Source organism: Juglans microcarpa x Juglans regia, chromosome 8D (assembly GCF_004785595.1).
Source record: "Juglans microcarpa x Juglans regia isolate MS1-56 chromosome 8D, Jm3101_v1.0, whole genome shotgun sequence".
In the NCBI taxonomy this organism is placed as follows: Eukaryota; Viridiplantae; Streptophyta; class Magnoliopsida; order Fagales; family Juglandaceae; genus Juglans; species Juglans microcarpa x Juglans regia.
In genome coordinates this window covers 27,526,670-27,549,940 of record NC_054608.1, presented here as the reverse complement: position 1 = coordinate 27,549,940, position 23,271 = coordinate 27,526,670, and the positions used below count along the sequence as shown (strand labels likewise).

Genomic DNA, 23,271 nt, shown 5'->3' with positions numbered 1-23,271 from the left:
AGAGAATTCCCAAATCATGTTGTTCTGAGTCGCTTTTGCAGCAGAGCCTGGAGCAGTGAAATGATGAGAAAAACCAGCAGATGATATGGGAGGGTAGGGCCTCTTCAAGGTGATGGATAAAACCCATTACACTTTGAAAAAAGTTTTTTAACTTCTACTCTAAACAAACATGCAATGATATCCATTTCTTGGTGCAACTATGTCGTGTGAGCTATCTGTTCACGTGAAATGAGCATGTAAAGATGAACCCTCTGATGCAAGAAAGAAGAAGAAAGGAAAAAAGATCCTGCCTTTTTCATGGGTCCCCTACTTTAACCACTCCTTATCATCAGGGCCCCACTTCCCTCTCATCTTCTAGTAACACTCTGCAAACTGACCGTACAATCAAAGTATATGGCAGAGAAACCTTTGTACATTTCTCTTCTCACCATCACAGCTCTGAGTAATCATCCTTCTCTAATCAACGGTGTAGAATTGGTGATGGTTATGATAGTGGACGTCGCTTATGAAAGATGCATGCACAATAAAAGATTTCCATGACCATGTTATGTGGAATGATTCCATCGTATGCATGGTGGTGCCCATTCTGAGATGCTTTTCTTTCACTGTTGAAAAGTGAACTGCCATTGGCAGGAGAAAGAGACGAGACGAGACGAGTTCATTCCTCGACTTTCCGAATAGCAGACCCTGTATCTTTTCAGAGATAGCCAGCACCTTCATGTATTTTTGTTTGTTGACAAGGGTGTTCAAAATTGTGAGCAGCTAAAATCCCTTTTTTTTTTTTTTTTTAATATCGAGAACCTCTCCAAGGCAGATCCTTTGGATTCATCCCTGCAAAGTAAACCCCAATCCCGTACACACCACGCAGCTAAAATCTTCTGAACAAGATGCTTATCATATTTGTTTGCTACTCTCCTATCTCCCCTGTTTTTTGTTTTTTAAAATTATTTCCCCTGTTTTTGTATTAGCAGAGCATATACCGTTATGTTTGGTTTGCTTGATGAGAATTCATCCCCAAAAAATCAAGACAAAAAGAAAAGAAAAAGAGATGAATGAACAACCTCCTTTGTAGGAAGAAAATAAAGTGTGGTGCTTCAATGCATCAAACTCTTCTCTGCTTGAAGTGATCAGGCAATGAAATGTACAAGGTGTTTATGTTAAATCAATGATGCTGCTTCTGTTTAAACAACTAGACAGAAAATTTTAAGATGGAGGAAGTATATTTGTATGTCGAACCACAGATTTTCCGGTTCATTCCAAATGGAAGCAGGTCAATGCAATTCCAGTGTTGGCCAATCAATCAGGGCATTTACATATACTCGGTTGTATTGTTAGCTGGCATGATTCACCTATATTTTACACAAACATCAATATATAGACACCAATATTCTTGCATTCAAAAGGCTTACTAATGAAGAAGTTGATATCATTGTATATGCAGTATATGAACAATTGCATAATAAATGTTACCCATCTGAATGTTGTGATCGTGGTCACCGAAGATCAATGACCTCAAATTTTAGTTTGGGATTCATATAAACATCTGTGCAAGTCTTGTATATGGGCCCACCATCAGGAGGTGGATCGTGTGGATGAAAGCCACGCTGCTGACATTGTCTAATGACAGACATCCCACCGGGGGTTGTCAACCGGAAAATGCCATGCTTTCTGTAGAGATTAATAAAATAGGCAAGAGATTATCTATCGTAAATAAAGTGTTTATAAATGAAAGAGTAAATAATTTATTTAGCAAAGATAATTGATCCAATATATATATATATTATCTAGCAAGATCATAATTCTATCAGATCTTGATCTTACCTTGAACCATCTCTAGGTGCCATGACGATTGCAACAGATTCAGGCAACATAATCTAAAGACATAAAGAATTCGTGTGAGCTACAAATAAATAATAAAAGCAAACTCGTACATTTAGCCTTCTGTATGCTGAAAATAAAATGTTCTCTCACATCAGACCAAAAAATGCTCCAAATGTACAATCGAAGAATCCTTCAAGTTGGACATGGCAACCCTTTTTACTTTCACAAGTATTTACACAACTCCTGTCTGCGCATGAAATTAAATGCATGATGTCACCCTCTACTTATTTTCCCACAGTAAAACGCCACTTTTTTTTCCACGGGCCATTGACAAAGAACAGTACCAAAACTTTTTCCTGTGTCTGATGGGTGAAGCCATTAGTTAAAGGAATTTGTCCATAATGCTTTTTCTTATTTACCCCGTTACTTTTTTTCCCTTATTTCAATTCATGGTGTCAATGCCGACAAGAGAAATAGGCACTGAAACAATAACACAACTTATTTCTCCGAGAGTCAAGCTGTGTGAACGAGTTCACCTCTACCAGACTACCAAGACCATGCATAATTTTGGATAACTAGTCCTATCTATGAAGTCAGAAAACGAACATATACAATTTTTTTTATGACGAGGAATTCCGGAGAGTGCAAAGCAAGATGTCTTTTTACCCGATTAAACCCCAGAACCATGTAATGTGTCCACATCACACGGATCAAGTAAATCATCAGCTTTTCACCAACAGGAACCATGGTCACGTGGCCCCTAGGAATTGTTTGTACCCAAGGGTTTGAAGCTTGGACCTAGAGGGAGCATACCACCAAGACCAAGGCTCTTACCACTTGAGCCAACTCCTAGGGAACCAACATGTACAGTTAAAGCACTTCAATCAAATACCAAAGAAAAAAGAGGGGTTTCAGTTGTGAATAACTACCATTTATAACACGCACTTGTGGTAACATGAAGATGCCCACAACTGTTATGAGTAACTGAGCACATAAGTTTTAACTATCAATTGACTTCAACGTGCAACAATCATAACAATTATAACAACAGGAAGAGGCACACACCTGATATGAGTAATGTGTGTGAACATCAATTGATGACATGAAACAAGACTGAGAAGGATGTGTCTGAAAATTGCACCGAGGTTAATAATTAATTAGTCAGCATAAAGTCATGTTATGTCTCGGCATATTATGGCATGCCATATACAGAACAGGAACTGTACCAGATGCAACCAGTCATCACAGTTTTTTATGTTACAAATAAACTAAGGCCTCATTTGTTTTCAGAAAACATCTCATCTCATCTAATCAATTACAACTTTTTCAACTTCCAATACAAAATAAAATAAATAATTTAACTTTTTAACTTTAATCTCAATTTATCTCATCTCATCTGATCTGTGAAAACAAACGAGGTCTAAATGCCCTTTCTAGCCAGAACTTTATGTGAGGCGGTTTTCAGATTTATCAAGGAAATCTTTATTATCTCCAACTCGAAAACAACAAAACCCTCAACAATTCATAAGCTGTGAATTCTTCCGTATATTATCAACATTTAAATCCTGAATGCATTAATATTTTCCTATCTTAGCAATAATAACTTTCTAAACCATCCGTGCTACTGAGAGCATTTAAACCCTAGGCCTAATTATCAATAAAGTTTTTGTTCACCTATAAAAAAAATCGAATCCTACATTTTTTTAATTTAGCCTTTTCTGGAAACTGATTTGACTGATCTAATGAGGACTCTTTAACAGACAATGCTACTAGATAGCTGGATACTGATGTATATAGCAGGACACTTGAAAAAAAAAAAAAAAAAACTTAACTCGTGGATTTCAAAAGAAAATTATTCTGCTTCAATTCTGATAAGTTTCTATCCAATTCACAAACCAGCAAAGGGTAAAGCATAAGCTTAGGATCATTCGTTACATTACAATATACTCACATGAATCCACCCAAGTGGGAAGAGAGATTGCTTGTCCTGCACTTCAAATATTTCCTCCTCATTTGTTGCCTGACACTGAACAAAAGGTACAAATTCAATATAACATATGTAGATATCTGATAAATGGAAGTCTCACCAAATAGTCCAGTAAAATGTGTAATGAAATTTCCATACAGAATCTGATGTCGATTCCTGCTTAGGAATGATGAGGGCCGTAATATAAAACTTTCTGTTTTTCTGCACGAAAGCAATATTTGAACGCATCAGGACTACAAGTGTTTAGATCAAAACCAGTGATCATTATCAACACTTACAAGTGAACCTGCAAGGACACCACATGTTTCTAAGTTTCTATCTGTGTTTGACTTAGCAAGCTTCATAAAGGTCTCCATCATTGTGGTTGACTGCAAAGATAAACATTTGTTAGGACAAAATCACACCTCACTTTCATCACAATATTTGATTTATAAATCAAATAATTATCATAAGACGAATAAAAGTGATACTGTTAAGTCATTCTTAAAAAGAAAAAAATAGTGCGAGAGAGAGTGAGGCTCAGGGCAGAGGGAGGAGAGATTGACGGAAGTAGGCAGAGGGAGGAGAGATTGACGGAAGTAAGCTCACAATGTGCAATTGCAGTGGAGATTCAGCACCGACCAAATTATCTTGTGGGGAAGTCCCCATTCCATGTTCTACCTCATTAACTTGAGATGACACTGCAGGTATCAAATCTTGTAATTCTGCAAGTACATTTGAACAGTTATGCTGTGACACTGCAGGAACCAAATCTTGTACTTCAGCAAGTACAGGCGGAGGAGAAGGCTGTCTGATAATATCTGGCTGAGCAGGGGATTCTGTTGGTTCAAAGGAAATCAGTGAACCAGGTTCCGCAACATGATGCATCAGAGTATTATCAGCCTGGGCAAGAATCAACTCCACACTTGATGTTTCATCTTTGGAATTTCCACTATCTGTTTTAACTGAAAGTCCATCATCTATGGTTTCCTGCAGGCTGTTTGCCCAGAGGACAACCAAATGAAATAATATATGCTATCAATTCTTTAAAAAAAAAAAATGACATCACTGAGAGAAATGGCTATAAGATTTAATCTTTAAACAAATCAAGTCTCTCTACCATCAAGCAATCTTTTCAGAAAGTGTCTCTTTATATATTTTCCACTAAGTGAGCTTTGATCTATTCAAGAGGTGCACAACCACCCCAGTTATTAAAAAAAAAAAAAAAAGAGGTGCACAACCACCCTACGCAAAAGCAACTTAACTAGAGGCCAACCTTGGAATTTCAACTGGAGTCAGGTCTACAGTGCTTGGATATCGGACCTACATCCAGAAGTAATATGTCAGCATGGTTCCTGCATTGAAGCGAAAGAAATCACCAGATACAGTCATACCCCTTTATCACTTATAGGGGGATGCCAATGCCCAGAAAGCCAATTAGGACCCAATATAGAATGTCTAGAGAGAGTTTCCTCCTTCGGACGTGGAAAACCTAAAGACCTACAAGAAGCAAGGAAATAAGCTAGTAATGAAGGAAACCAAAGGATTCATATGATTTAAATACTCATTTCATCATTGTCACATGTACTATTAAACTACATATCCCAGAAGACAAAATCTAGAAAAGAAACAATGACATAATGTTCGTTTAGAATATTTAAAAACAAATTTTCATGGAATGATCCTGCTTTAACGTAAATTAGCCACCAAATTCTTCTTTTATGTTCATTATCCCTGACCCTACGTGGAAGAGTGCTGTGTTGGCAGGTCACATTGATATCAATAAATGTATTTCCTTTCTATTTAGCTTACCCCAAGTTGATAATATGTACAGAATATATTAGAATGACACATAGGGTGTCAAGACTAACAGAATATCGATTTAATTGAAGATTAACACTGAGTCAAGTTGAATTGAGTTGTATTTACAATAAGCTTATATTTTTTTGCCAACAAATGCAACTAACCGACAAGGCACATTGGGGAGCCACTCAAAATATCATCAGTTTGTGACTTATACCATTCAGAAAAAGAAGAATTCAAGACAACCAAAGATTTCATTAACACAAGCAAATCTAGTTTCTCCTTCTTTGTTTTCTTAGAACTGTAATCCTGCAAAATCCATACCACGTATGTACGATAGGGATATTCCCATATATACAATCTAATCAACAGCAATAGCATTGTTGCATGAACTACAACAAAAATATCATGTTTTCATAAGCTGCAATCTTCCGAATGGTGTAAAAGGAAATGATAGCAACAAACAAAAAGATTTCAGGATTCTAAGTAAGAGGAATCTACAAAGATTAAAAACATGAAGATTTTCACAATTCTAAGTAAAGAGGAATCTACAAAAGATTAAAAACATGATTTGGACCCAGACATGCAAGCGTAGCATCAGTTTCACTACAAGTAACCATGCCTAGTAGTACATTATTCTAGAAACATCAGTGTATACAAAACAACTCAATTCAACTACACCTTAATTGCAACTAATAGTAGTTATGCGCTGCACATTGTTACAGGGAAAGCAACTAACTACACTCCAATCACTTTGAGGAGAACCCTTGTAGTAAATAAAATAGCTTACATTTTGCTGAATCGCTGTTCCACCGGCCTGGCATATGAATATTGTTGAGCCCTTGAACCTTGATACAATAATTGATGTGTAGCTGGTCCTGCTGCCTGTTACACAGAAAGCATTTTGAAGCATATTGAAGCAGAACTTTTATTAGATAAGACTAGCAACATAGGAAAAAAAATAAAAATAGTAATAAGAGATAAAGGTCGTTGCAAGAGCTACTGATTGTATACCAAATTATTATTCAGCATCAAGGTTTCACTCTAAGATGACATTAATGAAGCATAGTTCAGAAATAGAAAGAACAGAGTAATTTCTGATAAAATGATGAAGCAGGAATTCCACCTTTATTAAGTCATAATTAGTTGAGGTCTGTTTTTTAACTGGAGACCAGTCCAACGAATTATTTTGATGTAACTGGCCCCGCCCATTTACTTGATATGTGTCTTTTCTGTTCAGTTCAGTGATCTTCAGTTGCACTGCAGGCTTCAGCTTCTCCAGCTCAGCCAATGCACTCAAGAATCTCTACAAAAAATAATCAAATCAAATTGTGCAACAAAATTCTTAATAAAAAACTGTATCATATGAGGGAACAGAGAATACTACCTTTTTCAAATAAGCTTTTTGGCTTTGAAGAGAGGCTTTGTAATCTCGATGGTTTGGTATGGTCTCAGAGACCAAACTGCAGAAGAAGAATAAAAATAGTTACTTACTGGTGCCTTTCCCAAAGATACCAAAGGGGATGTTTGGCATTTCATAGAACTGAGACAGCTTTGAATGGACCAAATGTAGTCCTAAAACTAGCTGATTCTTTCAGGTGTGCATTCCCACCATAAGCAAATTTTCAATTTGATTTTATTCACATGCCTATTCCCACAACCAAAAAAAAAAAGCAGCTTTAAATTAGGCACTGCCACATGCATATTCCATGTAAAAAGTAGTTTTAAAATGTGTTTCTTTTACCTTTCAGAACTTTTGAAAAGCCTTCCCACTGAGAATTTTTTCATAGAACAATGAAGAAATTTGAGAACTTATTGGTCAAGATGAGGCTAACAATGATTCAGAAGGGAAATATAACAAGCTGGTTTCGGAATTAAATTAGGCTTACAAATTGGATGTGGGAAGAAAGCATACTAGTTCCATATATGTTAACATTTGAGCATGTGCATGAGTGGGGGTGAAAATCAACTGACATCATCAATATGTTCTGTCCGTTCTGAACTTTTATTTTTTCTCTATATTAAAAATACTGGAATCAATGGTTACGTTTGCACTAAATATACATGCTCAAAGCTAATACAATATATAGTGTAAATAAACTGAACATTAACTGAAACAAGTTTAAACTGAATTTGGATGAGTTGCATGTAGACTGCTGCTGAGTCCAGACAAACAAGATATAAACTAAAATCAGTTAAAATTTATCTGATTTAATTTCAGGTTCAAGGCTTGTTGAGTGTTCTTTGTTTCTTACCTTGAAAATCGTAGAAGCATAACATATAGGTCTATGATATTCCTCTCTCTTCGAAAGATGTCAGCCTACAATGTGAGGAGTAAATTGGAATATGAGAAGCCATTTAGGACAACTGAACAAGAAATTGATCAAGAGGCTAAACTGATTAAGAAGCTACATAGTATCAGTAAAGCAATATATTCAATGTAAGCTATCCACAAGTGGCAGCACGTGTTTGGAAAAAGGAATTATTCCCAAGGTTTATGATGGTAACAAATTTCCTTCTTTGTAAGTCAATATGCATTTTCCGTAAATCATTTTTTTTAATTAGTAAAATGAAATTTTATTGAACGAAAGTAATAGGCGAAGCCCATGTACACAGTAAGTATACAAAAGAAAACACCTAGTTACATTCTATAAAGAAGAAGAAGAAGAAGAAGACAAAGAAGCTCCATCAAGTCCTATAGCAGAAAACCATTGTAATAAAGTAAATACAAAGAATTTCCAGATTTCCTCCAAGGTGTGCTCCTTATCGTTAAAGCATCACTCGTTCCTTTCCCACCAAAGACACCACATGAGACATAAAGGAACCATCTTCCATGCCGCAACCACTTGTTTAGAACTATGAAGCCGCATCCAGCACACAAACAAATCCACTACTGTCCTCGGCCTCACCCAAACCAGTCCAACTCTTCTAAAAACACCATCCCATAATGCCTTTGCCACCTCACAATGCAAAAGTAAATGATCCATTGATTCCCCCATGCTTCTTACACACAAAACAACACTCCATAATAACAAAACCCCTCTTTCTCAGATTATCAATTGTCAAAATATTTCCAAGTGATGCTGTCCAAATGAAAAATGCAACTTTGGAAGGCACATGAGACCTCCAAATGCACTTCCAAGGAAAATAATCACTCTGCTGAACAGTCAATACCTTATAGTAAGACCGTACCGAGAATTTTTTGCTGCCCATATGCTTCCATATCATTTAATCCCTCTCATCACCCCCAACCCACAGGGAATAAAGGAAGCAGAAAAAATCAGACACCTCATCAAGTTCCCAATCCTGAACAGCTCTAGTAAAACCAACATCCCACTGCAAAATTCCATTAGAATTTACTGTCAGATCAGCAACAGATTCAAGCCGATTAGATGCTATACGAAAAATAGCAAGGAACACACCACAAAGAGCCCGATCACCACACCAAGTATCAAGCCAAAATTGGAACCCTTGTACCCTCACCAACAACAAAATTTGTATGTTTTACAAAGTTCTCCCATCCCTTTCTAATAAATTTCCAAAGACTCATTCCATAGGTCCCCCTAACCTCCTTAGAACACCCCCCCCCCCCCACCCAACTCACAACCATATTTCCGATCTAAAACCTCCCTCCACAACGACACCCCTTCCACTTGATACCTCCACAACCATTTTCCCAACAAAGCCTTGTTAAAACTACTCAAATTCTGAATCCCCGAACCTCCATTTGAAATAGGGAGCAAACATTTTTCCAACTAACAAGATGAATCTTCATCTCTTCACTCATACCACCCCACAAAAATGTACGAAATAATTTCTCAATCAGTTTTCCCACCTCTACTGGCAAGGAAATAAAGAGAGTAAGTTGGAAGATTAGAAATAGTACTTTTAATAAGAGTTATTCTACTCCCTTTTGATAAATAAAGCCGCTTCCAACCCGCCAACCTTTTCTCAATCTTCTCCACTACCCTATCCCAAATAGACTTTGCCTTAAAAGATGCCCCCAATGGAAGACAAAGATATACTTCAATGGTAAAGCAGCAACTTTACATCCCAGCAACTCTGCCAAGCAATTAATATTCCGCACCTCCCCCATAGGAACCATCTCCGACTTACCCAAATTCACCTACAAACCTAATACAGCTCCAAAACATAAAAAAACAGCCCTTAAGGCTTGAATCTGTCCACGATCAGCATCACAAAAAATAATAGTGTCATCTGCAAGTAAAAGGTGAGAAATAGTAATAAAACCATTATGAGCATTTCCCACCTTAAACCCAAAAAGAAATCCACCCCCCCCCCCCCCCAAAAAAAAAACAAAACAGCAGCCTCCACCATTTGGCTCAAAGCTTCCATGATAATAACAAAAAGGAAGGGAGATAACGGATCCCCCTGTCTCAAACCGTGAGAACTATGAAAAAAAACCACAATGACTCCCATTAGCTAACACTGAAAATTGAGCAGTAGAGACACAATGTCTAATCCATCCACACCAAGTCCCCCCAAATCCACATCTCCCAAGCATGTAAAAAAGAAAATTCCAATTCACATGATCATACGTCTTCTCCATATCCAGCTTACAAATGACACCCGGAACCCTTTCCCTCAAGCGGTTGTCTAGACATTCATTAGCAATCAAGATAGAATCAAGAATTTGCCTACCCTATACAAAAGCATTTTGGGACATAGAAATAATTATTTCCATCACCGTACTCAACCGATTGGCAAGTACCTTCAAGATTATCTTATAAACACTACCCACCAAGCTAATAGGGCGAAAATCCTTCAACTCAGAGGCCCCGGCTATTTTAGGAATAAGAGAAATGAATGTGGCATTAAGGGACTTCTCAAACTTCTCATAAGTGAAAAATTCCTGAAAAACCCGCATCACATCGGCTTTCACAACATCCCAACAATCTTGGAAAAAAACCCATGGAAAAACCATTTGGGTCAGGGGCTTTACCTTTTACCATCCCACAAACCACCTGATACACATCATTCTCCTCAAATGGTCTCTCCAACCAGCTTGCAGAAATAGGATCAAATGAATCGAAAACCAATCCATCAAGTTTAGGTCGCCAATCAACCGTCTCGGTTAATAAAGAAAGAGCAAGAATAAAGTAAGAGCAAATGAATCATTATGCATAGCACCTTCAAAAGCAAGAATAAAGTAAGAGCAATGTCAATGTAAACCAAATGAATGAATGAAAACATTGAGATGCCCTGCAGTGACAATAATCCAACAGTGCCATCCTGCAAGAGCCCAAATGTGAGCCAAGAAACAAGGAGTGTTCCGTTCAATCAAAGATCTTTCCTTTTATGTTCCTTATTTTGTTAAGTTTGTTCAAAGTTTTGTCACAGAAGAGGCATTAGTGTGAAGAAACAAAAATAACAGACCCCATCCTTTTTTAATTTTTGGAGCAAAATTGTAACACCCAAGTCCCACATTAAAAATACCAATAAAAAAACACCCATGTTCCAGAATATGAATAACAGAGTGGGTAGGTTAAAAAAATAATCATGAGTACTAATTTCCACATTGGCTACTTATTGGGTGAAATTCAGATTTATAAACGATTCTACAGAAGCTTCAAATTGACTAGTCTTTTGGGGATAATAGCACAGATGTGGCTAGCACTTTCCCTGGGTTGTTAGAAAAGAAAGGAAATTTTTCCCTTGTTCTTTTTTTTCTGAGAAGTACGATTTTTCCCTTATTCTATATTACAAAGTGATGTGTCACCCTAAAAATCATGAGTATATGTGGCCTAAGGCTTTGGATGGTTATGAACGGGAAAGGGTTAGATTGAGTATGTTTTCAAGTTATTTATATAATGGAAACAAAAACAAGAAAGTAGGATGTTACTGTCAGCAGTTAAATACAAACTTCAAGAGTGTTCAAAACATGGATTCTAGTGGTAATAGGTAAAAAGAAACGGCATGGGTAAGGGTAAGGGCAAGGGTCAATCCTTCCGGCATGTTAGTTATAATTACTAGTTGGAGGAAAAATAAATGGAAAAGAAAAAGCTTAAGCATGTAGGTTCAAGGCTTTATGTGTGAAAAAAGAAAAGAAAAATTTTGAAGTTTAACAAGGAGAAACTATGTTTAAGGATAATGTTCTGGGAATATGAAAAGAACCCATGAAAAATAATAAGCACAATATATCATTTAGGTCATTGAAGCTAATTGATGATAAGTCCTCTCCTAGCCAGCAGGTTCTCTGCTTTCTGCAGCTTTTATCATCATCCACCTCTTTCACAATTGTCAGATGGACCCCAATTCTCTGAGCTGCATCATATATTGGCGAGCTACCCACTTCCCATTGAATGGCACTCCTAGTTATAATCCGCACATAATTTGATGCTCTTTGGTTAAGTTTTTTAATCTACAACACATGGTAAGACCCATTTATGAGTGTCAAATTCAGTTTGAAAATCTTCTGAGAATGCTAACCAAGGGACACCGGGGACATGGGTCATGAAAGAGGTTGACCCCCATTTCTAAACAGGTTTTATATCCGCGAAAAAAAACCTCATTACTCTAGAAAACAACTACACTTCATGCCAAAAGCTTCTAAATAAATTTCTCATAGTGATGTATAATACAAGTGTTCTTGTTGAAGACACCAATACGTACATGTAGTGTAAATGAATCAGACACAAGCAGTGAACAAAACTAAACTACCAATAACCATAAGTAGGTTTCCAAATTTACAACCTAAACAAAAAAAAGTCCCCACTGAAGAGCCAAGAAAGTGGATGCATCAGGATCCTTTGGGCTGGCTTCAGGTTTTGATTAAGATAACTTGGAAAACATAAGCAGAAAAATTGTAAACCAAGGCATCTGACCCAGTGGTGGAGGCATATATGGAAGGTGGCAAGGGTTTAGAGATCAATCTGAGTGCCTAGAGGGTAATAAATCAAAATATTTCAATTAAAATTAACACGCCCATATAAAGGAGCAAAGATGGTGAAAATACTTAAAAACAAAGTTCAAGTATTTCCTTTGCTTGTGACATGTTATTCCACACCTGTATTACTTCAATAAGTCTTTTTTTTATAGTAACAAATCCTTATTGATATGTGCCAAATGCAAAACTCAAGTACCCAAGGAGCATACAAGATCTTCCTTCAATCAATCCTTTTTTTTTTTTTATAAGAAGAAAATCTTCCTTCAATAAATCTTAAAGAGTTTACTTATAAAAAATAAATAAATCTTAAAGAGCAAGCAAGACCCTCCAAAGTCCAAATGCCACTCTTCACTGCCATTTCAGATACTTGATTGGCCAAACTCATTTTTAAGTAAAGTGATCGAATTTTACTAAACAACACTAAAGCACAACCTGAATATACTGGGAATATATAGGAGAACTCCTAGTCAAGCAGGGAATGGGAACAAGGATTCGTAAATCTACAGAAGATTAAAACTAGAATTATTGCAAGCGATTGACCACTCATACAAAGGAATTGAGGTTTCTAACTATGATAGCATTCTCTCTCGGCCTTCAAAATTGTGGGTGTCTGTTCGGTCCAAATACTCCACATTATGCACAAAAGGAGCATGTCTACAAACATTCGTAAACTATTATTTTTGCTCCCTATGTTCACGAATGGGAGGCATATAATTTTCAACAATGTGACCTCAAAAACTCCAGTGTCACCTAATGAAGAAATTCGGAGTGTCGAATACAACTAACCATCCACTAAATAGGCATCGTCCCTAACCTTCATAGAACATAAAGAAGGACTCAAAACAATACTGTCCACAAAGGTCCAAGATTGGATGCATTGGCATCAACATGCACAATAGCAAAGCATTGCAAATTTACCTCTCTTCTGGTATGTGCATTAGCATCACCAAAAATTCCATAAATCTTTATCTAACAGTTCTTCTGTAGCTCACTAAACTACAAGCAACCAATACTATTTCAATCACAACTTTAAACAACCCTTCTCATACTACGTGATCTTTCAGCTACCTTCACACTTCTAAAAAATTAAATCCAAGATCAAAGAAAAGGAAAAAAAAAACATAGCATCAATATTGAAACCTCGTATGAATAACCAACCAAATTCAAAATTAAGAAATATTTATAATAGAAAAAGCCAGAAGTGGAAATTTCACAATCACCCATAAATTTTAAGGAGGAAGTAGTGCACCTGTTTGAGAATATTATCAGCGATTCGGTAGTAGTACCGGAGAGAAATCCGATTATCGACATCAAGTTTCTGAGCGCTGGCGGCGACGTTAATTCCATCAGAAGATGACCTCATTTTCTTCTTCTCTTTCCTTTGCTTTCTAGCCAAACAACATCGTTTAGGGATCGGGAATTTTGGACTCCCTCTGAGTCTTTAATCTGAGTGCGAGGGTTTAGGGTCGTCAATTCCGGCTAGGACTCGGAGAACAGAGAGAGAGAGAGAGAGAGGACGCGATCGGCGAAACAAGAAAAAAATTGGTCAGTTTAGCTTTCTTACAAGGGTAAATGTGGCAAATAGGCAAAGTGGTCTGTTTGGCTAGCAAGAAAATTGGAAATCCATAATTTTCAGTGCCGTTTGGTGACGTTAATTATTTTTAACAAACTTTCTTTTTACATTTTTATTATTATTTAATTTTCTGTAATGGAAGATTCATGTAAAGGTAGAGAATACACTTGTTAGCTTCTGACTGGTTCACTTATTTTATGTAAATAATTTTTAATATATGTTCGAGATTATATTGCTATATATCGCATTCTTAATTGTTTAAGGTTGTGATTAATTTCATTTCCAAAAAGAAAAAGTTGTGATTATTTTTTTTTGAAACAAACCGTATCATTCTGTATTCATTGATAACAATTGCTGTCATTACATCTCATATCGATTCCTATAATTTGACTAATAAAATAAGGAAAATCTTCTATCCATATATGTTCTGAATCTAAAGTTAGAGCTTTCTTCGCAAGTATATGAGTTGCCTCATTAGAGTCTCTATGCACAAATTGTACTTTCCAGTCTGTTCTGTTCTTGAGCACTTTCTTTGCATCTTCAATCACCATCTCATAAACTGGAAATTCTCCATTTTCTTCATTAATAGCCTTGACTATGATCTGAGCATCACCTTCAAAGGCAACCGTACTAAAGTTAAGATCACTGCAAATCTCCGTAACTCTCCATAAGGATAAACTCTCAGATGTTGCTGTTGTATGATCATGCTCTTTCTGGCTACAAACAGCTGCTAAAACTTCCCCCTCCTCGTCCTTTATAACGATCCCAATTCCCATCACTTTCTTCCTTTGGTCTATTGCTGCATCCTAGTTGACTTTTACCCAGTTTTCCCTCCGTTTCTTCCACTTTGCTTGCCTCACTAGCCTTGCATTATCTGGTCTAGGATGGTTCCAGCCTATTAAACTGTTAGCCTTTTGAAACTCTTTTACCTCCTCCTTAGCAATAGTTAGGACTTGTCCAGGTTTCTTGAAGCAATTTTCGAATATAAGTTGGTTTCTTCTTAACCACAAACCCCTCATGACAGTTGCTATTACTTCTTGTTCGGTTTTTGGCAATTTCAACATCATTTTTCCCCAGAGATCCAGTAAATCATCTTCCTCAGTACACCATTTTTGTAAACTTGTCAATGACTCAAGCCACACATCATTAGTAGTAGTACACTTCCAGAGAACATGCATTACATCCTCTGCCTCCCTTTTACATACTGGACAAAGATCATTATCGACCAATTTCTTTGAGAATAACTTCTTTTTTGTAGAAAGAAAGTCATTTCCTGCCTTTCATAAAAATAACTTTACCTTCTCTGGTATGTTCATCTCCCAAATATCCTTCCACCTACTATCAGCACCTTCCCTTCTTGAGGTTTCTCCTCTTATAGCTTTTCTTCTCTCAACCTCCATGTAGTAGGCACTCTTTACAAAAAAAAGTCCCTTCTTGGATGGCCCCCACACCATTTTGTCTATTGTATTCGTTTTACTAAGGGGAATACTTAAGGTTTGTTCAGCCTTTTCTTCATTAAAAATGTTTTTTACCAAGCCCTCATCCCACTCCCCTATATTCTGCTGAACCAGCTCCTCAACTTTAGCATTCTCATCTAATATCGACACTGGTGATTGAGCACAATAGGAAACAGGTGATGGCATCCATTTTTGTCCCCATATTCTGATAATTTTACCATTCCCCACCCTCCATCTCAACTCCTCCATTATTAGACTTAAAGCCTCCCATACACTCTAAATCAAAAATGGTTTGTAACCCAACTTAGCCCCCCAGCAGGGAAGAGCCTTTGAAGTACTTTTGTTTGCGCAACTAGGTTGTTGGGGTAGTTAAGAAACCTCCAACCCTGCTTAGCCAATAGAGCTTTATTGAAGCATCCCACATCTCTAAAACTCAGCCCTCCCATGCTTTTGTCTTCCCACAGACTCCCACTTGCTCTAATGAATGCCTTTGTTTTTTTGTTGGTTGCACTACCAAAAATTTGCAAACATTCCATTTAGCTCATTACACAAACATTTGGAAGCTGGAAAACACTCATGGTGTATGTGGGCACGGCTTGGAGGACTGCCTTGATGAGAATCTCCTTTCCTGCGGAGGACAGGAATGAATTTTTCCAGTTGTTGATCTTCTTCCACACTCGTTCTTTTATGCCTCTAAAAGTTAAGTACTTTGATCTCCCTACTACTGAGGGCAGTCCCAAATATTTCCCATAATAACCAACCATCACTGCACCACCTTCTTCTTTGATTAACTCTTTCTCTCTTGGACAGGTATTAGGACTAAAGAACAAGGCAAATTTGTCTTTGTTCAAAACTTGACCAGAAGCTTTTTCATAGGTTAGTAACATGGCTTTCAGCTTTTTCCATTCCTCTACTTTTGCTCTACCCAGTAGTACACAGTCGTCCGCAAACAGTAGATGGTTCACTCTAGTTCCTCCCCTAGCCACCGTGACCCCCCTTGTATCTCCTCTCAAATCAGAGACATTGAGAAGAGAAGATAGACCTTCAGCATACAAAATAAAAAGGTATGGAGACAAGGGATCTCCCTGTCTCAAACCTTTAGAAGGGCAAAACTTGGTACCTGGAACACCATTAATTAAAATAGAGTACAAGACTGAGGACACACACATCATGATAAGCTTAGTCCATCTTCTGCAAAAACCAAACTTACTCGTAATAGCTTCAAGGTAAGGCTACTCAATCCTGTCATAAGCTTTAGACATATCAAGTTTTATAGCCACGAACCTTCCTCTTTTCCTAGTCATCATAGAATGCAACAACTCATAAGCGACCATAATGTTGCTATGATTAATCTCCCTGGGATGAAGGCACTTTGGTTGGGGGAGATTAAATCAGCCAGAACAGTTTTTAGTCTATTAGCTAAAACTTTAGCCATGATCTTATAGGCAACATTACATAGACTAATAGTTTGATATTCACTAACCAAGCTAGGGTTTGAAACTTTTGGGATGAGAACTATGTAAGTGAAGTTGGCTGAAGAATCAAAACAGTCACCATTAAGCCATGATAAAACAGTCCTGTTGACTTCCTCACCAATGATTGGCCAATGACTTTGGTAGAAACAAGCTCCAAAGCAGTTTGGGCCCAGTGACTTCAAGGGTGCTATCTGCTTTAAAGCATCCTCAACCTCATTTTTAGAAAAAGTCTTAGTGAGTGCTTCATTCATATCCCCTATCACTCGAGCTTCCAGGTACTTCAAACAGTCATCAATCTCCATTTGGCTCGAAGATGAGGAAGTGAATAGACTCCCAAAATACTTGTTGAAAGCTCCTTCCACTTTTTCATGTCTCGAGTGCCATATGTTTTGGTCATCTTTAACAGCAGCAATTTTGTTTTTCCTCCTCCTTTGACTGGCACAACTATGGAAAAATTTGGGATTTTTATCCCCTAGCTGATACCAATTCACTTTAGCCCTTTGCCTCCATTTAAAATCTTCTTTCTCTAACAACAAGCCAATCTCCTTCCGTAACCTTTTAATCTCACCAGAGTTGTGACTATTTTCATTTTCTTGGAGCATTTTTAGGAGCTGGGTTTTCAGCTTCAGCTCACTCCCTCTGTCTTTCCCATTCTTCTTCCACCAACTCATCAAAGCTCTTTTACTGTCAGACAGGCTAACTAGTAGGTTTTTAGGAGTGACATCTTCCATCGTCCTCTTTTCCCACACCCTTTTTAAGGCCACCACACAGTCCTCCTCTAAAGCCCAGTTGGCTTCATACCTGAACAACTTCCTTCCTCTCCTAACCTTATTTCCCTTCTGGTTCATACAAAGCAACAAAGGCCTATGGTCAGAGCATCTGGCTGCCAACACTTCTACCCAGCTCTCTTGAAAAAACCTTTCCATCTTACATTGGTCACGGCTCTATCAAGTCTTTCCTTAGTGAAAGATTCATCTTTATGTTTATTGCTCTAAGTGTACTTATCACCTCTCCATCCCAAATCAAACAGTCTACTCCTCTCAAGAGCCTATCTGAAACTAGCCATTTGTCTTTCTTGTCTCTGTCTACCTCCCCATTTTTCATCATGAGTCACAATCTCGTTGAAATCCCCAATAACACACCAACCAGTATTAGCATTTGGTTTTAGTGAGTTAAGGAGATTCCAAGAATCTGCCCTTCTACTTGGCTCAGGATTTCCATAAAATCCTGTCAACAGCCACTTCTCATTTTCTCCTTCATTTGTTACCCAAACACTTATATGCCTTAGTGAGTAGTTCGCCACTTCTATCTTGACATTATGGTCCCATAACATGATTAGACCCCCACTCCTTCCAGCTGCTTCAACAACAAAAAACCTTCACATTTCAGCTTTCTCCTAATCCCTTCACATCTGCCTTTCACCATCTTAGTTTCCATTAAGAAAACTAAATTGGGTTTCTTGTCCAATACCAAATGGTAGAGGTGTTGAACTATCCGAGGGTTCCCAAGCCCTCGGCAGTTTCAGCTTAGAGTTTTTATTGGGTTGGGTGGGGCTGCATAGCAACCTCCACCCTTTGTGAAACTTCTTCATCAGACCCTGCACTACCCCGGTTCTTCTGTTCTTCAACTTCCTCACTAACCCCTTCCCTCCCTCAGCCTCCTTCTTCTTTGTTAATGTTTTTTTTCCTCAAAATTTCCCTCCCAACTTCTACCCGTTTCTCTTCCCCCCCTCTTCCAAGACCCTATCCTCTTCCCTCTGACCACAACTCCCTCAAACACTTTTTATGGTTCCTTATCCCTGCTTGTATCTTCCACATACACAATTGGTGTATTACCCCCTACCTTAAGACTCCCCTCTTCCCTCTCACGATCCTTCCCAGACTCACTTCCAGTTCCCACCTCTACCTCACAATCCTTCCCAACCTCCCCTACCTCATCCCTACTCTTTTCAGGACCCAAACCCTTCACACCTACGACCCCTCCATCATTCGTATCAACACTTTTTTCTCGAGAACTTGACCCTTGTACTCCTTTCTTTGGAACTCTCTCATTTTGAAACGTGGGCTAGCTCTGAGCCAGACCCCAAACTGATCTTCACCACCATTCCCTTGCACCTCACACACTTTCTTATTATGAGCAATACACCCACATTTAAAACAAAAGTGAGGAAGTTTTTCATAACTCAGAGGTATCCAGTATTTCTTTCCTCTGACAGAAATGGTACGCCCTCTTGCCAAAGCCTTTGTCACGTCTATTTGCACTAGTACTCTGAGAAAATTTCCCCATCCATTGCCATCCTATGAATCCACTTCTATCACCTTACCAATCGTGGCTCCAAAAACCTCTCCTCGCTCCTTGTTCATGCAGGCTAAGGGTAGGTTATGAAACTGAACCCAGAACCTTTCATGTCTAAAGTCCAACTGCTATGGAGGTGTGTATCCATCAAACGGCATTAAGACAAGCACCTGGTTATAAAAAAGCCACGGTCTACCTTCCATTACTCTATTTGTCAGCAAGGGTAGCAAACACTATCACGAATATATTCTCTCCAACTTCTTGAAATTTTGCTTGCTGGCTGATCCTCTAGACTTTCCCCATCATTGTTTCCAGCACCATAGGGCTTAGTCTTCTCTCCATCCATACTTTCCCTACCACACTTCGTTCTTCCCTGGACCTCAGTTCCTCCGATAAATCATCCCCCACATCTATGTTCAAAGCTTCCTCCTCCAACAATCTCAGTCTTTCCCACCTTTCCTCGAGCTCGTTCATCGTTGTCCACCGTGTACCACCCTCAAGATTTCCTTTTCCACTCACTTTCCGTCGTTGTGAACCTCTTCACGACCCTCACTTCCGCTATGCACCACTGTCCGTTCCCAACAGACTCCACTCAATTCTGTTAGAATCTCATTGGGTCCCCCTTCACCTCACATTTTGCCTAGAGAGAAAAAGCGAGAGAAGACTTTAATTGTGCGGTACTTGCGTATTTACAAAAGTTGTGATTATTTTTTACTCTAAATCGAGGCAAATCATGATTTTAAATGATAAATTTTATTTTTTTAAAGAAAAAAATACACTTTGTATTTTAAAATTATCAAAAGTTTTATCCCATGTATTCTAAACCAAACTTGAGAAATTGGGATTTCTAGTTTATTTTTACAGAACATCTCATCTCATCTCAACTGATCATTATAGTTTTTTCAAACACTCAAACAAAATATGAAAAACAATTCAACTTTTTAAAATTTTAAAATTAAATTATATTATAAATAATATTTTATTTAACTTTCAACTTTTATCTCATTTCATCTCATCTGTGTAGCCAAACGAGGCCTGAAAAATTTTATTCAACATCCCTACACCACACACCTACTTTTTTTTTTTTATCTTTTTTTTTTCCCTCAATAGATGTGTAATGTAGGGTTGTTGAGTAGAATAACTCGATCTAAAATTGTAGGAATTTTGGAACAATTTAAGAAAAATGGGATGGATGCTGACTCACATGTCACGATGACATTTATATATACTTCGATTTTGTACCCTCAAACTAACTATGTTGAGGTTTGATTCTACACCATAAACAGCAAAATTGAAGCATTGGTCCTTTTATTTTTCAAGCAAACTATATAATAAAGAGAAATAAATGAGAGGGGATAGTGGCAATCATGTTGACATAAGAGCACCATCGCACTAAAAGATGTGTTATGTCAGTTGCTGACTTGGACGTTTTGGAAACCTTCCAAACAATGAAATCGCAAAACCAATGCTCGTGTTGTTGATATTGTTATCAATGCATGACTTCTTCATGGTCTTGGCATATTGCTGTTGCTAAAGGAGTCATCCAGCTTGATTGCTACATCAACACTTTTGAGAAATATTTGGTTTACAAACAAATCTCATAAAAATAAAATTATAAATTATATGACTTGTTGTGATGAGAAATAATATTTGTAGTTTTAGAGTGTGCAAGTTTCGTGTATTCCCTTTTAAAAAATAGATAAATCAGAGATTTACAAAAAAAAAAAAATTATTTTTTAATGGTGGGCCTCACTTTTTTCAAAGGGAATGCGCAAGGATTGCACGCTCTAGAACGGTATCTAGAATTACTCTATTGTAATACATCAAATTGCAAAGATCTTTTTAGTGTAAAAGAAATTTAATATACAACATCTAGCTACATCAGTTTGTAAATTTTATTTTTGTAAAACTTATTTATGAATCTAAACACTTTCTCTTTACATTACGGAGAAGGAGGAGGAGGTGGCTACCAAGTTTGTGATTGAGATGACCCTTGCGGATGTTGTTTTCAAATGCTCTCTTTAGATTTACACTTTAGTTTGTGGTAGATTGAGGGGATCATAGTCTTTGCTTTGATGAACTATTTTAGGTCTCGTTTAGTTACACAAATGAGATGAGAGTTAAAATTAAATAAAATATTGTTAGAATATAATTTTTTAACATTATTTTTGTTCTGGAATTTGTAAAAGTTGAATTATTTTTTATATTTTGCTTGAAAGTTTGAGAAAGTTATAATGATTAGATGAGACGAGATTGTTAGAATATTATTCCACGCACCTAATATTGAGTCCATTGAGATTACTACAAAGAAAGGTCAAAATGTTGAAAGGGTGATGCATTCAAAGTGTAGTGGAAGAAAAGGTGCTCTCTTGTGTTTTAGACTATGAACAGCGAAGAGGTCACTTGATATCCTTTTCATTAATGGGAAGTGGTTGGTGCCTTAAGTGCAAAGCAACTTTGACACATTGTAGGATAATTTCTGGTGTGGCTTTGTTTTGAATGTGAAAGTCCTTATATGCTCTAAAGGCCAAGCTAGGCTATCTTCAATTGGGTATTGTGGGAACGAATTCAAAGGATGCGAAGAATGACAAGTTGAAATGAAATTAAGAAAGAACAATTTATATTTATGTGTAGCAAATTGTACAATAGAATGCCTTATTTATATATGAACGAGGCTTGAGAAAGAAGGAAATTACAATAAATTAAATATACTGATTGATGCTAATTGATTTACACAATAAACTAAATATAGTAAAAAATAAATCATATTATCATACGTATGTTAGAATATTACACGTATGGTAATATTCTAAGAAAATGTATTGTACCATCATCTGATTTTGATAGTTAACTTGAATGAAAATAGATTATGCGACATAATCTTAACGGTTAGATCTTAATATATTGGACATATCATAACATTTTTACTAGTTTGGGTTGCACCATATTGATACTTTGAAAAGTAAAATATCTTATAATTAAAAGGTAAAAGTATACAAAAGAACACAAACAAAAGAATAAAAGAGTCGTTAATTTCAATAAATTCAATATTGACAGGAAGGTGTTTGTGAAAATGACAAATGACGTTAATTTGGATAAAGTAAACTCAATCTATACGTTTTGATCAGCCTTTTGTTCTCCTAAAAATGATCAAGTATATGATGCTTATATTGGCTCGGCTCCTAAATGCATGCACACTATAAGAGTCATTGTTATAGATTTAATACGCATCAAACCAACCAAGGTCTTTTAGACCAAATGACATAAAGTCTAGTCTCTAAAAAAAAAAAAAATCTCCCACCCTCTTGTATAAAAAAGAAAAAAAAAATAGTAATAATAGATATAGGTTTATAGTGTGTAAACCTTTTGAAAAAGTAAAACTCAACATAAAAAATTGATTTTTTTATGAGTCTCATTTTTTGAAAGGGTATTTACGTCTTAAATCTACACAAATCAATTTATATTTTAGAAAAAATTAGAAATCTTAATTATATATGAGTAAGTATATTTTGTTTAAGATAATTTTATCTTAATTACAAATAAGATAAAATTATGAGCCCTACTATTCTAAGGCTTTTACACTACACATAGCTTATTTGGTATAATTTAATTTGAAAGATAAATTTTAAAATTTAAATTTTATAAATCAAATCTTAACATCTAAGTAATGTGAATAGTATGCTTTATACAATGATTTGAGAGTATAATTCTAAAATTATTAAGAGAGTTTTATCAAAACAGTGGCTCCGCACTATTTTTTTTTTTTTTTTTTTTTTTTTTGTGAAAGTATTTGTAATTTTATTCAATATCAAAGTTTATCTATACAAGTTATATCATGTATAATTGTGCTATACACTTCCTTTGGACATTCTTCCATCCACGCTTGTTCTTCCTCACTAGACAGATATAGTTTTGCCAAACACTGAGCTACATTATTCCCCTTTCTATTTATAAACTAAATCGATCTGCCTTGT

General features: G+C 36.7%; 2 protein-coding genes across 3 annotated transcripts; both read right to left on the bottom strand.

Annotated features, from left to right (window-relative positions):
• Window positions 1–1,226: 1,226 nt before the first annotated feature.
• LOC121242615 (AMSH-like ubiquitin thioesterase 1) lies at window positions 1,227–14,097 on the bottom strand. 2 transcript variants are annotated; one of them, XM_041140525.1, is made up of 15 exons: window positions 13,747–14,064; window positions 7,846–7,910; window positions 6,978–7,053; window positions 6,717–6,896; window positions 6,381–6,475; window positions 5,182–5,287; window positions 5,064–5,110; window positions 4,397–4,784; window positions 4,087–4,176; window positions 3,947–4,009; window positions 3,773–3,847; window positions 2,887–2,949; window positions 1,822–1,874; window positions 1,471–1,668; window positions 1,227–1,349 (listed from the first exon to the last, which is right to left on the bottom strand). In XM_041140525.1, the coding sequence occupies exons 1-14, from the start codon at window positions 13,858–13,860 to the stop codon at window positions 1,494–1,496; spliced, it is 1,590 nt and encodes a 529-aa protein (XP_040996459.1). In that variant the 5' UTR covers window positions 13,861–14,064; the 3' UTR covers window positions 1,227–1,349; window positions 1,471–1,493. The 2 variants fall into 2 exon arrangements, with proteins under 2 accessions (XP_040996459.1, XP_040996458.1); XM_041140524.1 differs by having other exon boundaries at window positions 1,227–1,668; window positions 13,747–14,097.
• Window positions 14,098–16,063: 1,966 nt separating this feature from the next.
• On the bottom strand, window positions 16,064–17,928 carry LOC121242376. The gene is made up of 2 exons (XM_041140247.1): window positions 16,899–17,928; window positions 16,064–16,647 (listed from the first exon to the last, which is right to left on the bottom strand). Exons 1-2 carry the CDS (start codon window positions 17,926–17,928, stop codon window positions 16,064–16,066), a joined length of 1,614 nt encoding a protein of 537 aa, XP_040996181.1.
• Between the last annotated feature and the right edge of the window lie 5,343 nt (window positions 17,929–23,271).

Excerpts from the sequence above, each read along its gene's own strand:
- LOC121242615 (XM_041140524.1), bottom strand. The coding sequence starts at position 13,860 with ATGAGGTCATCTTCTGATGGAATTAACGTCGCCGCCAGCGCTCAGAAA. Across the intron at positions 6,897-6,977 it reads AAAAAGCTTATTTGAAAAAG|AGATTCTTGAGTGCATTGGC; the intron begins GTAGTATTCTCT and ends TATTTTTTGTAG. Across the intron at positions 4,010-4,086 it reads GTGTCCTTGCAGGTTCACTT|AAAAACAGAAAGTTTTATAT; the intron begins GTAAGTGTTGAT and ends GCTTTCGTGCAG.
- LOC121242376 (XM_041140247.1), bottom strand. The coding sequence starts at position 17,928 with ATGGAAAGGTTTTTTCAAGAGAGCTGGGTAGAAGTGTTGGCAGCCAGA. Across the intron at positions 16,648-16,898 it reads TTTAATCTCCCCCAACCAAA|GTACCAAGTTTTGCCCTTCT; the intron begins GTGCCTTCATCC and ends ATGGTGTTCCAG.